At 60.2% G+C, this 14,628-nt stretch overlaps 1 protein-coding gene across 2 annotated transcripts in view; it reads left to right on the forward strand.

The window, feature by feature from the left end:
* The first annotated feature begins 8,008 nt into the window (after positions 1-8,008).
* SEMA3F (semaphorin 3F) overlaps positions 8,009-14,628 on the forward strand; it is a 29,693-nt gene continuing 23,073 nt past the window's right edge. For both annotated transcript variants that reach the window (XM_036267143.1, XM_036267144.1), the window contains exons 1-2: positions 8,009-8,248; positions 12,247-12,406. In XM_036267143.1, coding sequence (XP_036123036.1) covers positions 12,295-12,406 — 112 coding nt within the window. In that variant the 5' untranslated portion in view covers positions 8,009-8,248; positions 12,247-12,294. The remainder of the gene's footprint in view (positions 8,249-12,246; positions 12,407-14,628) is intronic.

The raw sequence follows: 14,628 nt of genomic DNA on the forward strand, positions 1-14,628 counted from the left end.
CCCCAGCAAGCCCACCATGAGAAAACACGAGGTCCAGGGAAGCAGGGGAAGGGGTGGTGCTGAGGTGGAACACAGTCAGGATTCCTTCCACACTCTGGCTAGTGGAGACACATGCATGGGGCCCTCCCCAGCTCAACTCTTACCTCCTTCTCCTTCTCCAGGGCCCCGCCCCCAGCTGAGGGCCTCAGGACGATGGAGACTCAGCCTGGACCAGCCTGTGTAACCCAAGGCCGCAGAGCCTGAGACCTGAGCAATCCAGGACTGGCCCCCTCTATAGGTGACTAACTCCAGGAAGAAACAGCAGTGTTATTCAGAGAACAGGCCGCAGCCAGTCCTGCCTGGGCCCTCCTGGGGAACGGGGCCCAATCAGACCCTTGGCTGGGAAACCTAGGCTTCCTGAGGCCCCGTGTTGTCCCAGGGCCCCCAAGGGATTCTGACCCCTGTCAGGCTGGGGTACAGATGTCCTTGGCTGGGAGGATGACTGTCGATGGGCAGCGCGGAGACGGCAGGGAGACAGCCTGACGTCAGGGAGGGAGCTCAGCTGTCTGTGGGACACACCCCTCAGGGGACCCAGAAGTAGGCTGGGATGGGAAGCAATTGGGCAACTTGTGTGACCATAACTGTGGTGGAGGTGGCACAGGTAGGTGCTCAGGCGGGCTGTGCACACACGAGTGCACCCTTCTGGGTGGCAAGAGCAAGGTCCCCTAAGTGAGTCTGAGGGTGCTGGACACAGACACTAGAGGGTGGAGTGTAGACTTCTGATCTCTCCTTTGCAAGCTTTGCCTCTTCCTTATCCCTCCATCTAGGCTGGTCCCTGTTCCTTCCTGTAGCAAATAGGAGCTTTGCAGAAACTTGTCCTCGGATTAGAGCTTAAACCACTGTCTCAAGAGAGGGGGCAGGGAGGCCAGCCAGCCAGGCTACATGTGGAGGGTGTACGGGGGCCAGGGACGAGGCCTCTCTCCCCACCCCAAATCTAGGTCAGACCTGATGAATGGGCTCCGAAGGAAAGGTGAGGGGCCTTGGCTGAGTCTGAGGATGCTCAGCGACACCCCCAGTGATCCAGCCAAATCTGTCTTTCTTGAATGCCCATGGCTTCCTTTGTGGCCCCTCAGACTATGCCTCATTACCCTCAGGCCCGGCCTAGTCTTTTCTCAATCAGCTGCACCCCAACACCCAAGGGGGCCCTAGTTGGAATCCCCAGACGAGGTTGCCCAGGCCCCTACTCGTCGAGGTCTTGGTATCCCCCTTTGTTAAATGGCCATTTAATGATGATCTAGCCCAGGCGAGCCAGAGGCCTGAACCTTCCTCGGACTCCACAGATAGCACAGGTGGAGGCCCCAAACCCCGGGGGCAGGGCCAGAAGCCAGGGGTGGACAAGGGATCCGCTCTGTCCTGTTAAGTTTGGAAATCAAACCCTGATAGGACAGGAAGGCACCCTATCCCGGGGTAGGGAGCACGGGCTTGGCTTCTGCCCTGCCGACCACGGGACCATAGCACAGGGAGCAGAGAGAATCTCAGATGAAGTGCTTAGCTGGCCCAGGTCTGCCAGGGCAGGCCCAGCCCCACGCCCCACGCCCCACGCCCCACGCCCCACGCCCCACGCCCCCTGCCCTCTGCCCCCTGCTACCTGACCCTCCTCCAAGGCACTGAGACCATGAACCCGGGAAGGTGCTCTGCAAGGAGCACTTCTCCTTGGCGGTCCCAGTGCTGCTCCGGGGCAGAAGCCTCACAGCCTGGAGTGGGCTGCGGCTGCGGTGCTGGTAAGTCCTCTGTTTCCTGGCTCCAGGGGGATGGAGACCGAGACGCGATGCTCTGGCCTCAGGTCTCTGGCCTGAGGGTACCGACAGTGACCTCCTATTATGGTCCTTCCTTAGGAAGGACCTGGAGCCAGGGAAGAGGACCAGGATGGCAGGGTGCCCAGGGTCTGCCCACAAGCCCCTCCCACTTCCGGGGGGCTGCCTTCAGCAGGGTCCACTTCCCTGCCCAGAGTGAGGGACCAGGGGAGGCCACTCTGTGGCTGTCACGAAAGGACATTCCCCAGTCATTTGGAACTAAGTAAGTCCAGATCCCAGCTTGCAGGCCTGGCTGCAGGACCTTGCTTGGGCCCCCCTCCCCAGGACTGTGGCCACACAGATACATGGAGGGGGTGTGCAGCAGATGTGGGCCTGGGAGGCAGCCAGAAACCCCACAGGGTAAAAGCCCGTCTCCGTCAGCTTGGTCAGGGGCTGTGCAGGCTTCCCTAGCTCTGAGGTACCGCGCTGCCTAAGGACTTTGCCTTAGGCGGGGGGCTCATCTGGAGCTTCACTGCCTTTTAACTCAAGGCCAAGTCTACCTTGAGTTCCTGCTGCTGCAGTTTGGGACACTCTCTGATCAGCCCAGCTCTTAGGTAAGAGGAAGTAACAGCAAATGGGCACCCAATCCTGCTCCATCCTCAGCTCCAGGTGATAGGAGCAGAGCCCCAAGATGAGGGTGGAAAGCAGCTCCCAGGTCCTGATCAGAGGACAGAGGGGCCCTGGGCCGAGCCCCCTCCCATGCAGTCAGCTGGAGCCCTGAGGCTGGAGTGGACCCCGAGTGGGAGGAAGAGAGAGGAGGATGTAGCCAAGAGCAGGGTCAGAGAGGTGGGCAGGGAGCTGGGGGACGGCCACTGAAAGGACTTGACTTTGATTCTGAATGAAGTAGGAGCCAATAAGAGCTCTGGGCAACATGACCTGGCCTTCATTTTAGTAGGGTCCGTCTGATCCTGGTCAACTAGACTGTAGATTCTGCAAGAGTAGAAGCGGAAGTCCAGCGAGGACGCTGCTGTACTTAGCGGGCGAGAGGCGAGAGGCGAGGCTGCCGTGCAGGGGTGGCTGCATAGGCCACGGCTGTGGAGGTGCTGGCTAGACGTGTCACCTGATATTTCACATGTTTTAAAGGTAAAGTTGCAAGTATTTGCTAATGGTTTGGACGTAACTGTGAGTGGAAGCCAGTCCAGGCTGACTCCAAGGCCTTTTGGCCTGAGAAGCTGGGAGATGGAGCTGCCCCAACTCAGCTGGGAGAGGCGACCGTGTTGTTGGTCGGGGTTCCCAGGCTGGGCTCCGGACCAAGGTCTTTCCCACACAGACTCTGCACCTCAGCCGAGCTCCACTGGCTGGAGCTGCCCAACCACTGTCCACCCAGGGCCCAGGCTCCCGGAGAGAAGGCCTCTGCCACGGAGGCAGAGGAAACCCAGAGTCCCCGTCCCAGCTCGGTGAGGAGGCCTCTCTGGAGCCAGATAAGGACTGGTCTCCAGGCCCAAGAACTGGGCTCCCAGCAGGGGCTGGGCAGGCCCTCGTGGGTGAAGGATGGCTGTCTGGCCTCTGTCTAAACAGGATATGCTTAGGCTGGCCCGCAGTCAGGGGTCACTTGGCAGCCAGCCAACCTTGGGCCCACCCGACACCCGCCGTCCCAAGCACGAATACACACACGTGATGATGGGGTGTGCGGTAACACGTGAGGATCACAGCCCTGTGTCCCCCTCTCTTGTTTACTCTGAACTCATGTGAGAAACAGTCGCTACGGGACAGGTCCATAGCAGGGGGAATGCAGAGGGGCCTGGGGCCTGGACAGGACCGCGTAGTGTCTGGATGGGGGTGCAGGACCTGCAGGGGCCCAGGGAAACTCCTGACTCAGCCAACAGGATTGGTTTTCTGGGAGGTACTGTCTTCCCAGAGGCCTGAAGGGTCTAGAAGGAAATAGGAAAAGCCTTCCAGGCACAGGGGAACAGCACGTGCAAAGACCCAGAGACCAGAGTGAGTGTGGAGCTCCTTGAAGAGGCTGGGGTGCCCGCAGGCTAGCATGTGGAAGGGAGGATGAGGCAGACTTAAGAAGCACAGCCAGGCCTTCGTGCAGAACGGGACAGTGTTTGTGGGTGCAGGAGGTGGCCAAGGGCTCTGGTCTCGAGGAAACACAGGGTTTACCCTGGCACTGAAGTCTGAAAAAATCATTCCTGGTAGAGGGGACAACAGTAGAAAAGGCCTAGAGGCAGCTTTGGGGAGCAGCCAGGGGGGTGGGTCGTTCCAGCTTTAGATCGGCCCAGAGCCAGCCCCTGGGGCAGGCTGGGCAGGAACAGGCTGAGGGAGCCTAACCCCATCCTAGCTCGGGGCTTCTGGTGATTCCTCAATGCCCGCCCCCTCCTGGTGCTGTCTGAGCAGCCTCCCTGCACCCCCTCCCAGGCCCCCTTTCCAACACTCCCCCTCTCTGGGATCCAGTTCCGGGCTGGTGGGGGCTGGGCCAGAGAGCAGGCAGCGCCTGGGGCAGGGGAGATGAGAAAACCAGAAAGGGGGGAAACCTGAGCCAGCAACGCTGGGGCTGGGCGGGCCAGGGCTTGCTCAGCCTGCTAGGCCCGGGAAACAGGTTCCCCAGAGACTGGGCCAGAGGAGGGAGTGCTGGTTTAGCCCCCACCTTCATCCAGGGGGCACAGAGGGCCTATGAGGCCCAGGCCTTCCAAGTCCAGCTTTCCAGATGCCGAGGCCTGGAAGGGCAGTCTCTCAAGGTTACCCAGTACAGCGTGCTTCTCCCCCCACCTGAGGATGGAGCGCTTCGAGTAGACAGAGGATGGTCAGGCTGCAGGAGGCCCAGGGCTTCACTTCAGTCCCCACAGCACAGCCTGAAAGAGCCAGAAGGAAAAGAAACAGACGTGAGCACTGCCGGAAACAAAGAGTGGACCAGGCTGAAGGGCTGGGAGGTGGGGGGAAACCTTCAAAGCTCTCCTGCCTGCTGTCAGCACCATCACCCAGGGTGAGAGCTGAGACAAAGGGGGGCAATTCCTTCCCAATTGCAACACCCACTGTTGTGCTGTGTGGCACCTCAGAAGCTCCCACAGGTGCTGAGCCATGAGCCCAGGGCTCTGCAGTCAGGATGTCACCCCAAGGGCCTACCTCATAGGTACTCAGAGCCCATCTGGGAAGGGAGAGGGGGCAGCTCCAGGAAGGGGACCCCAGAGGTTGGGTCAGTGGGGAAACCAGACCTGGCCTGACCATCTCTGCACCCCCCCCCCTGTATGTCAGACTGGTACCAGGTGGGCTGTGGGGGAGCTGGAGGAGCATGCCTGGGATCTGAGTGTCCAGCAGAGAAAGTAGGAAGCCTGGCAGTGGGTGACTGTAGGGCATCCTGGGTGCTCTCAGTTGGAGCTAGCACAGCTGAGTGGCTTTGGGGGGGAAGACAGAAAGACTGTGGGTGGCAGTGAGAGCATTGGGTGGGGCAGCCAGTCCAGCGGGGCTGGGTCTTGGGGCCAGGAGTTGGCTCCTCGCCATCTGACTCTTGGCTCCGGTTCCCTGGTTCCCTTTCAGATCAGGTGCTGCAGATATTTGCTCTCTCATTCATTCAATAAAGACTTGTTGACCTCCATGAGCGCCACGCGGAGCCACATCACTCAGTGCCAGTCCAGAGCCCCTGTCTGGGTTGCAGGGTCTTGGCTCAGTTGGGTCCCATGACCTGGCCATCCCTCCTGGAGCCTTCCCAGAGCGCCTGAAAACGCAGCCTTCTTCAGACACCACGGCCTGGCCTTCTCCGTCTCCTCTTCCTCTGTACAATGGGGATGGCAGGACCTGCTTCACAGGACTGCGAAGTGCCTCATGCTGAATACTCAGAAACCTGGCACGCAGGGCCTCCCAACCTGGTATCGGGGCTGGTTCGAGGGGTCTTTGAAATGGAAGGCAAAATCATGGGAGGCTCCACAATTCCCCCCAAATAATACATATATATATATAAAAAACACATATAGCCCTGGCCGGTTTTGCTCAGCGGTTAGAGCGTTGGCCTGCGGTCCGGAGAGACCCGGGTTCGGTTCCCGCCAAGGGCACGTACCTCGCTTGCAGTTTGTCCCCGGCCCTGGTTGGATTGTGCGGGAGGCAACCACTCGATGTGTCCCTTTCACTTCGATGTTTCTCTCTCCCCCTCCCACTCTATCTGAACAAAAGAAAATGGAAAAATGTCCTCGGGTGAGGATAAAAACAAACAAACACATATAGTGACACGAAAGGCTTAGCCCAGCGTGGACACAGGGCAGGGGTGCAGTGCGGACCCACTGCTGCAGTCACCGCTGTTCTTATCCATATTGATTAGTCCGCCTTCTCAAACTGTTCAGGAGACTTGGCATTCCACTGTGTGCAGCCAGGCTCAGCTCCGGCTCTCTTCCCCCTCCCTGTCACTTCCCTCACCCACGGCCTCTGTGTCCTGGGCCTACTCTGTGTCTGAGTGAAGCTCCATGGACAAATCAACTGAGTGGCTCTCCTTTCCATCCCTGCACCCTGGAGTCCTTCCCAAGTCCTGACAGTTCTGCTTTAGTGACCATGATGATGATCATGCTGGGGTGGTGACAGGTGGCTGGGCTCTGAGGGAGGCTGGGGGTGGCAGGGTGTGGAAGGGATGGCGTTGGAAACCATGGCGATGGTGGCATAAGCTGTATTGGTGATGGTGGCTTAGTGGTGGGAAACTTAGGGGTGACCCTGGTGCAGAGGAGTGGGGATGAGGACAGACAACTGTCACGGTGTTTTAAATGAGACATGACAGAGAGGAGAGGCCCAGGCACCGTCATGGTCACTGCAGCCACATGACTCCAGGCTGAGGTTTCCTACCTCGAATGGCCAGCCTCTGCCTGGAGCATGTGGGCCCACACTCCAAGGCTGGTCAGCAGGATCCCTAACATCCCACCCCACCCTGCCTTTGCAGTCAACCAGGCCTTCTCTAGAGGGTCTGGTTAGCCAGGAGGAGAAGGGGGTGAAAGAGGGAGGAGCTGTGAGAAGAGGAATAGAGAAAGGAGGAGAAGAAATTGGGAGAAAGTGGAGGGAGAGGAGGAGGAAGAAAAACCAGGGGTGGGGAAGAAGAGGGAAGGGCAGAGAAGAAGGGAGGGAAAAGGAGGGAGAGGGCCCATGCCCCTTGGGACCTTAGTAAAGTGCATGGGGCAGGGCTGAGACTGTGGTCCAGGCTGGTGAAGCTTGGGCATTGTGTTGGGTGGAGGGTCCCTTCCTCTCAGTTGCAGGACCTTGTGGTCATCATGAGGCCATTTGAAAGCAAATGTCCCTTTTAGGAGAGGAGGCCCAGTCTCTGCTTCTTTGGGGTATGGACCGAGAAAGGGTGGGTCCCTGAGGCTGCTGGCTTGAAATAAGGCTGGCGGCTGTGGGGATCACAGGCAGCCCTCGAGCGGCTGGACAAAGCTGTGAGGCTGGACAACCACGACCTGGTCTGGGCTGGAGGGTATGGGCAGCATCCAGCGGTGCCAGCCGTCCCAGGGGCTGCACCGCCACCTGCTGAGTGTCCGGGGCAGTCCTGGGTCCTTCACTGCGGGGCTCACGCGCGCGGCGGCCGGCAGGGAGTGAGAAGGAGCGACACGACAAGGGGTGCGCAGGTGAGCGCAGGCTCGCTGCTTCCCGGCGCGCCCGCCCTTCCCGCCTGGGAGTTGAGTGCCCGGGTAAACACCAGGCGCGGTGTGCGCGGTGTATCCACGGAGAGACAAAGCCAGGGCGGGGCGGGGGCGCCGCCTGCGAAGCCGGGCGGGGGCGCGGGGTGCAGATGAGCCTCCCCTGGCGCAGGTTGCCCCACAGCCTGGGAGAACCCACTCTAGCTAGCGGACAGGTGGAGCGGGGGCGGGGTGGCGGCCGGGCGGGTCCCGCCCCGGGGGTGGGGCCGGGCGGGGCGGGGCCGTGCTATGCAAATGTCGCCCACGGGCGGCCAATTGCCGGCGCTCCCCGCGCGGCTCGGAGCACCCTGTCCCGCCGGCGGCCGCGAGACCAGAGCGAGCGAGCCAGCGAACGGCGGTGGTCCCGCGAGCCCCGAGCGCCGCGAAGGGCCAGGGCGTGCGGCGAGGAGCGGCGCAGCCCCGCGCGGCCGCCGAGCCCCAGCCCAGCAACCAGGCGGGCACAGCGCCATCGGGCCGAGCTGAGCGCAGCGCCCCGAAGCTCAGCGCGCCGTCGCCCGCGCCCCGCGCCGGGGAATGCGCCCTCGGCGCACCGGCCAGGGGGCGCCCGCAGCCCACCCGTGGGGAGGCGGCCCCGAGCGCCCCTGAGCCTTCCCATGGCCCGGGCCGGGGCCCGGGGCCTCGGCTGCTGACGCGCTCGAAGCCCTTGGAACCCGTTAAGCCAGGGCCGCGGCGCAGACACCGGTTCAGGCACAGCGGCGAGAGGGTGCAGGCAGGGCCATGGACCCGGGGAGCCGCTAGCGCGGGCCGGCCCAACCGGGAGCGGCTCAGCCGCCGCCGCCCGGGAGCCCAGGCCCCGCCGCCGCGGAAGAGGTGAGTGCGGCGGGAACCGGGAGGGAGCGGGCCGGCGGCCGGGCCACCCCGCGATCCTTCTGGGAACCGCGGCACTGCAACTCTGCGGAAGTGTCCGAGGTGCGGGCATCGGCGATTAGGGGCTCACCGCGGACACGGCGACAGGACTAGAGTGGGCGCTCTACCTGTTTGGTCTGGCCGGACGCTTTGCATCGGGGCGACATGGACATGTGTGGATGATGTGGCCTGCGGAGTCACCAGTGTGCAGAGCAACTTTTTCCTTTAAGGTTCTGGGTGGGTGGGTGCTCCCTTACCCCCCCCCCCCACTCCCACGTTCCTGGAGCGGGAATCCGGATGTCCCTTCTGGCTCAGCTCTGCTTCCCACTAACGCCTCAGGCAGTGCTGTTCCCCGTGGGTGCGCCCGCCCTGCCTCAGTGGCCCAGTCTGATGATCTCAAAGGAAGCACTATCCTGGCTGCCCCCACGTGGAGGATCTCCCAGATCCTCGGCACAGGAGGATCACTAGCCCCGAGGCTTTTCTCCGAGCACTGTGCCAACCCCCTGACCCCCAGCTGCCAGCTTGGGTTTGCTTTTCCAGCGGGAGTCTTGCTCCATTAGGGACCCAGCTGTTTGCGAGGTGTAGGTGAGCTGGAAGAGCCTGCAGCAACCCCCATTTGGACAGGTTGGGCCCCAGTGGTGAAGTGGGCAGGAGACACCAGCAACTTAAAGGGCTGTCCTAGAGCAGGTGAGACCAGAAAGTGTCAGGTGGCCTGTGAGGCAGGGATGGCAGGAAAGGTCACCTGGAACTGGGACTGGGGGCCTGGCTGGATAAATAACTTCTCATTCTTGAGATAACTGTCCTGTGAACACCAGCCCACGAACACCTGGGGGAGGGGGCAAACTTAGGGCATTGGTGTGTCGGCCCTGGAGCTCGGTGGGGTTGAAGGTTCCTGTCCTGAATTTACCCAGATTGTCTCCCAGAAGCCCCTGTGTAGTTACAGAATAGGGAAACTGCACCCTGGGGTTGGGAGGCTAATCCCAGCCCAGGGGGTTAGATGGAGCTGCAGCCTTTTCCCAGGCTGCAACAGGAGTGTGCCTGGACCCTTGGGGTTGGTGTCCTGGAAGGCATGGACACTGGGCACCTCTACCCTTACTGCTGCCCCTCAGTTCTGAAGGAGCCAGTGTGGCAGGGGGGAGAGAAGGCCAGCAGGCCAGCCTCAGCTCCCCTCCCCCTGCTCTGCTAGGCATACCTGGAGGGGGAAGATGGAGCCAAACCCAGGTGATCTTGACTGGGAAACCCCCCACCACAAAAAAGGGGGTCAATCCTAGCTATGCTGGGGTGGCCCTGCTTCCTGGTCCATGGGGTGTTGGGGGAGGGGGAAAGCCAAGGAGCCGGGAGGGAGCTCAGGCCTGCACAGGGGGAGTATCCAGGGGCTGGGTAGGGGGTGGGGTGCTGTTAATAATTTCTTCCCCATGTTCCCCCACAACCCCTGCTCCTGCCTCCCTTCCAGCCAGGCAGTTCTCAGCTCCAAGGAGGAGCCAACCTCCCTTCCCTGAGGCAGGCTGCCCACCCCCACCCCCATTCTCAGCCTGGGAGGTCTGGAGCAGGCTAGACAATTCTACCACCTAGCCCCCTGCCCCAGCCCCAGGTACCTCCAGACCCACTGGGTCTACCGCCCCTTCCCTGCACCCCTTGCCAGCCCCAGCTCCTCGGTTCTTTGTTTGAGCGTCTCTCCTCTGTCCCTCCCTCTCTCCTCCCTCTCTCCTCCTCCCTCCCGCCTGCCTTCCTCCCTTGCTCCCTCCCACCAGCCTTCTTTCCTTCCTTCCTTCTCTGCTCTCCTCCTGGTGGGCTCCCAGGTGGCGGTGCCTGTTCCTCCTCCGTCCACCCACCTGGGCTAGCTGAATGGGGACTTCTCTGGGCCTGGGGATGAGGGGAGTGTGTCCAGGGGCTGGCAGAGAGGAACGACTGCAGAAATACCCTCCCCATCCTTCCCTCCGTCCTCCTCTCCTTCCTTCCCTCTCCTCTCCTTCTCTCTCCTCCTCCAACCCCCAGGCTGCCAAAGAGGGGGCTTGGACTTGGGTCTAAGGCCCCAACAGACTTGAACATCCCACATGCACCCCTTTAAAGGCCAGAACATTGTGGGAGGTCCCTGTAGGGGCCCAGTAGGGCAAAGCCTTCCACTTCCCGGACTCCAACACTGTCCTTGGTGACCCTGACCTTGTCACCATGAAAATGCATGCAGGAGAAATGAGGTCAGGGGGAGGAGAGAGGTGAGTCAAGCTGAGCCCCCTGGTACGTAGGATCAAAGCTCTCCGAGGGACTCAGACTACATCTTGCCCTCTCCAAGCCAGGACAGTGTCTCCCAGCTTCTTTGAGCCCCACCCCACTAGCAGGTCAAGTTCTTGAGCAAACACACGCCTGTAAGGACATGTGTGAGCATGCAGGTGAGGGTGTGTGTGTTTATTTATATGTTTATCCACAACTGTTAGTGGGGGCCTCCCGGGTGTACCCCAGGGTGATGTGGTGGCACAGCCCTTTCCCACCCGCCCCCTCGCCCCCTCATCGGAGCCTGCCATTCAGTCAGTATCAGCTTGGTGCCCCAGCAGATGGGGGAGGGGCTGCTGCTGCTTCTTCCCTCCCCCAGCCAGCCTCCCCAGGAGGGAGCATCTGTGACTTTGAAGAACATGAGAGGTGTGTCAGGCACTCAGGCGAGGGTATTCCCACAGAGAGCACCACCTGGGGAATGGGCCAGGAGGCCTGAAGCTGTACTTCCTGTCTGAGGAACCACGAGTGATTTGCCCTGGCAGGAGAGGCAAGGGCTTGGGGGAAGTAGGTCAAGGGAGGGCACCAGGATCTGTCTAGTGGGGCCTGACAGTCAGATGTGGCACCTGGGCCTTGTCTCAGCATATGTCAGCCAGTGCAGGGGACTAACAGGCCACAGTACCCCTTACCCTACCCCAGGGTCCTAAAATCGACCTGGGGTCCTGCCTCCCATGGGAAAGGGAATAGACAGAGCAGATCTGGAGGATGGGGCTTACATTGTCATTTTTGATGCCCTCACCTCCAATGCATCTGGGGGGGAGGTTGGGAGTTGGCGCTGGTTTTTGCCGGGAGGGAGCAATATGTTCTGACAACTGGTGCTGGGCTGCGTTTACCCAACAGCCAGCCTGCCTGGGGAGACAATATTTGAAAAACACACCATTGAAACTTGGACCTGCTGGGGGTGTGGGAGTTCTGCAGGGGAGACTGCAGGCCCACCCAGGCTACGCGGTCATCCTAGCTCCCCTTCTTCACCCTCTAGGCAGAGCTAGAACTTGTCCTAGCAGGAAGTCCCTCCGTATGTCTGACTTGGATTCCTCCTGCTGTGATTTCAGTAAAAGTAGATTCTGCTATTCTTTGCCTCTCCTTTTCTGGCTGCTGGGTCTCTTCCACCATAGGCTGCCTACGTGTGTCTCCCTCATTCTCCACTCTCTTCCATGTCCCCCACACCAATAATTAGATCCAGATTCCCCTGTACTGGAGGAGAGGTTTTGCTGGAGCAGGCAGCATTGGGCTACCTTTCCCCCAGTTCTTGAGGTGGGAGAGGGATGGGCTGCCCATTTGGTTAGGGATGGGTACAAGGGAGAGAGCCTACTGGGAATGCAGAAGGCTGCCAGATCACCTGCGTGAGCTGGGCCCTGGGAATGGAATTTAGGGTGCTGGGGGTGGGGGTTGGGTCTCTTGTGAGCCCTGTTAGCTCTGCTGACCCCTAGTGATTGGAGCTGCACCTGGTTGCTTGGTCTTCAGGTCTGTTGGGTACACCTCCCCAGACCAAAGCAGGGACAAGAAAGTACTTGAGGTTTGCATATTGGGGCATTCATGGCCCCAGGCTGAGGGTGTGAGCAAGGAGACACACATCGCCCTATTTATTCAGATAGGGAAATCGAGGTACCTCGGGCAGAATTACATGAGGGAAATGTGGGTAGGGCTGGACTCCCTTATCTGCCTAACACATTCCAATCTTGGTTCTCCCCTCCCAGGTGTCCAGAAGGCTGAGCCTGCTTCCTGGGCCCTAGGCCCCTCCCACAATGCCTGTTGCTGGTCTCCTCCTCTGGGCTTCCCTAGTGACTGGGGCATGGCCAGCCACCCCCATCCAGGACCACCTCCCGGCCACTCCCAGGGTCCGGCTCTCATTCAAAGGTAAGAGGCCACCTTGCTGTTCCCCAGCATCTTCCTCTGCACAGCACTTGGCCCGTTGCACTGGAGAAAGGAGAGGTTAGGACAAACAAGGACCCCTGTGCAGCCGTATGAGGTGCCCTGGGTGTATGCGGTGGGGACAGGGAGGCGGTGACCTGCGGGGAAGGCTGGAGACTGGGCCACTTAGACATTCTGGAGAAGGGTCCTGAGTCTGGGTTCCTTCTGGAGTCAGAAGGTGAGGTCTCCGGCTGGCTGGGCTCAGGTCCACAGAGGGTCTCCTGTGAGCACTGCGAGGTTGGAGCCGCCACTCCTTTCGAACCTGTTTGCAGAAGCTCCTCCGAGCGCTGCATGTCTCTGTGTCCACCTTGCGTGCCTGCTCTTGCCCTGGGCAGTCCCTGGGGTGGAGGGTCAGACAGTGGAGCAGACACTGAGACTCCAGGAAGCCGGAGAAACAGGACCGACCCTACAGGGATGTGGGTGCTTGAGGAACCTTCCTGTGGGTCTCTGGGTGGGAGGGGTCCCCAGGAACTGCGGAGGGTGCTGTTGGCTATGACTGGAGGGTAGGCTACTGCTGAGTTCTGAGAGAGCATGTGCTATGGGGACAAGCCCGAGGTCCTGAGAGCCCCAATGAGCACTTTGCTTTGGAAGTCCTTGGAAGGTTTTAATGATGGGTTGGGGTCTGCAGAGTGAGAGGCTGGTCCCACGGCTCCATCGCCTAACCCCCCAGGCAGGGGCACACGTATGGCACACATGCCCAGCAGTACAGATGGCTCACTCACTAGCCACTTCCTTGAAGGTGTGTGGGATCAGAAGAGTCTACTTTTGGCCTGAGGTAAGGAACAGTGGCCATACTGGAGCTTGGGGGACCTGAGGTCACTCCTGAGTTCTCAGCCTTGGCCCTGCTCTGACCGGAGGTCATTCTGTCCAGCTGCCTGCCCTGGGTGGGGCCGACTCAACCCTGGCTGGCCAGATTTCCGGGCACATATATTGGGGTGAAAGGCTGGGCCAACCTCTTTCCTTCCTTGGGCTTGGCTGAAGCCCAGCGTTCACCTCTCCATGGTCCCATGTTCCCCAGCAGAGCCCCTCCCCTGGCCTCATCCTGCCCCTGCAACTTGATGGGGCAGTGGGGAATGAATTTCTGAGCGTGTGCCTGGAGGGAGTCCTGTGCAGGGCCTGAGAAATGGGCAGAAGAGAGGATCGGTTTGGTCTGTAGAAGCAGTCCCCCTCTCTTAGGCCTGGAAGATGAGATATTTATTCTGCTGACACCCCCACCCTTCCTGGTGGAATTCCTCAGAGCAGATTAAGAAATCTTGAAGCCCTGGCCGGTGTGGCTCAGTGGATTGAGCGTCATCCCAGGGACTGAGAGGTCCTGGTTTGATTCCCGGTCAGGGCACACGCCTGGGTTGCAGGCTCAATTCCAGGTGGGTGGCGTGCAGGAGGCAGCTGATCGATGTATCTCTCTTACATCGATGTTTCTTTTTCTCTCTCCCTGAAAAATCAATAAAATATAAAAAAAAAAAATCTTGAAGGGGCCTGATTCCCCCCTTTTACCTTCCCAGCCCAGGGTGCAGGCAGGGGAATTAGAGCATCCCCTCCCCCACAGAGGGCAGGAGGGGTGAGTTGGTCTTCACACCCCAGGGACCCTGGAGCCCAGATATCCACTCTGGGTGTTATTTGTATCATCACCCTGGAGACCCATGAGAGGTAACAGGAGGGCTGACACACAGGGAGGTCCTCTGTATGCTCCTTTTCTTTAAAAAAAAAAAGTTATTGATTTGAGAGAGAGAGGAAGGGAGAGGGAGAGAGAGACAGAAACAGATGAGAGAGAAACATCGATCGGCTGCCTCCTGCATGCCCTCCACTGGGGATCGAACTGATCGGCTGCCTCCTGCACGCCCTCCACTGGGGATCGAACTGGCGACCTCTTGGTGTGTGGATGATGCCCAACCAACTGAGCCACACCAGCAGCTGTGTGCTCCTTTTAAACCTTCTTGGACCTCCAGAGGCTTTTGTTCCTGTTTTCCAGAGAGAGAAACCGAGGCTCAGGCAAGGGCAAGGCCAAGGTCAGGCAGGAGGCAGAAGTGGGGCCAGAAATAGAACCCCGGTGTCCTGGCCCTGCCGACGCCTGACGCCCACATCAGTCAGGTCGATTCCCTGTCAATTAGCTCTGAAGCCAACACTTGCGGTGACTAAAAGCCCAACTCCTGGCAGCCAGCCTGTGGCGG

Source organism: Molossus molossus, unplaced genomic scaffold (genome assembly GCF_014108415.1).
Source record: "Molossus molossus isolate mMolMol1 unplaced genomic scaffold, mMolMol1.p scaffold_m16_p_18, whole genome shotgun sequence".
Classification (NCBI taxonomy): Eukaryota; Metazoa; Chordata; class Mammalia; order Chiroptera; family Molossidae; genus Molossus; species Molossus molossus.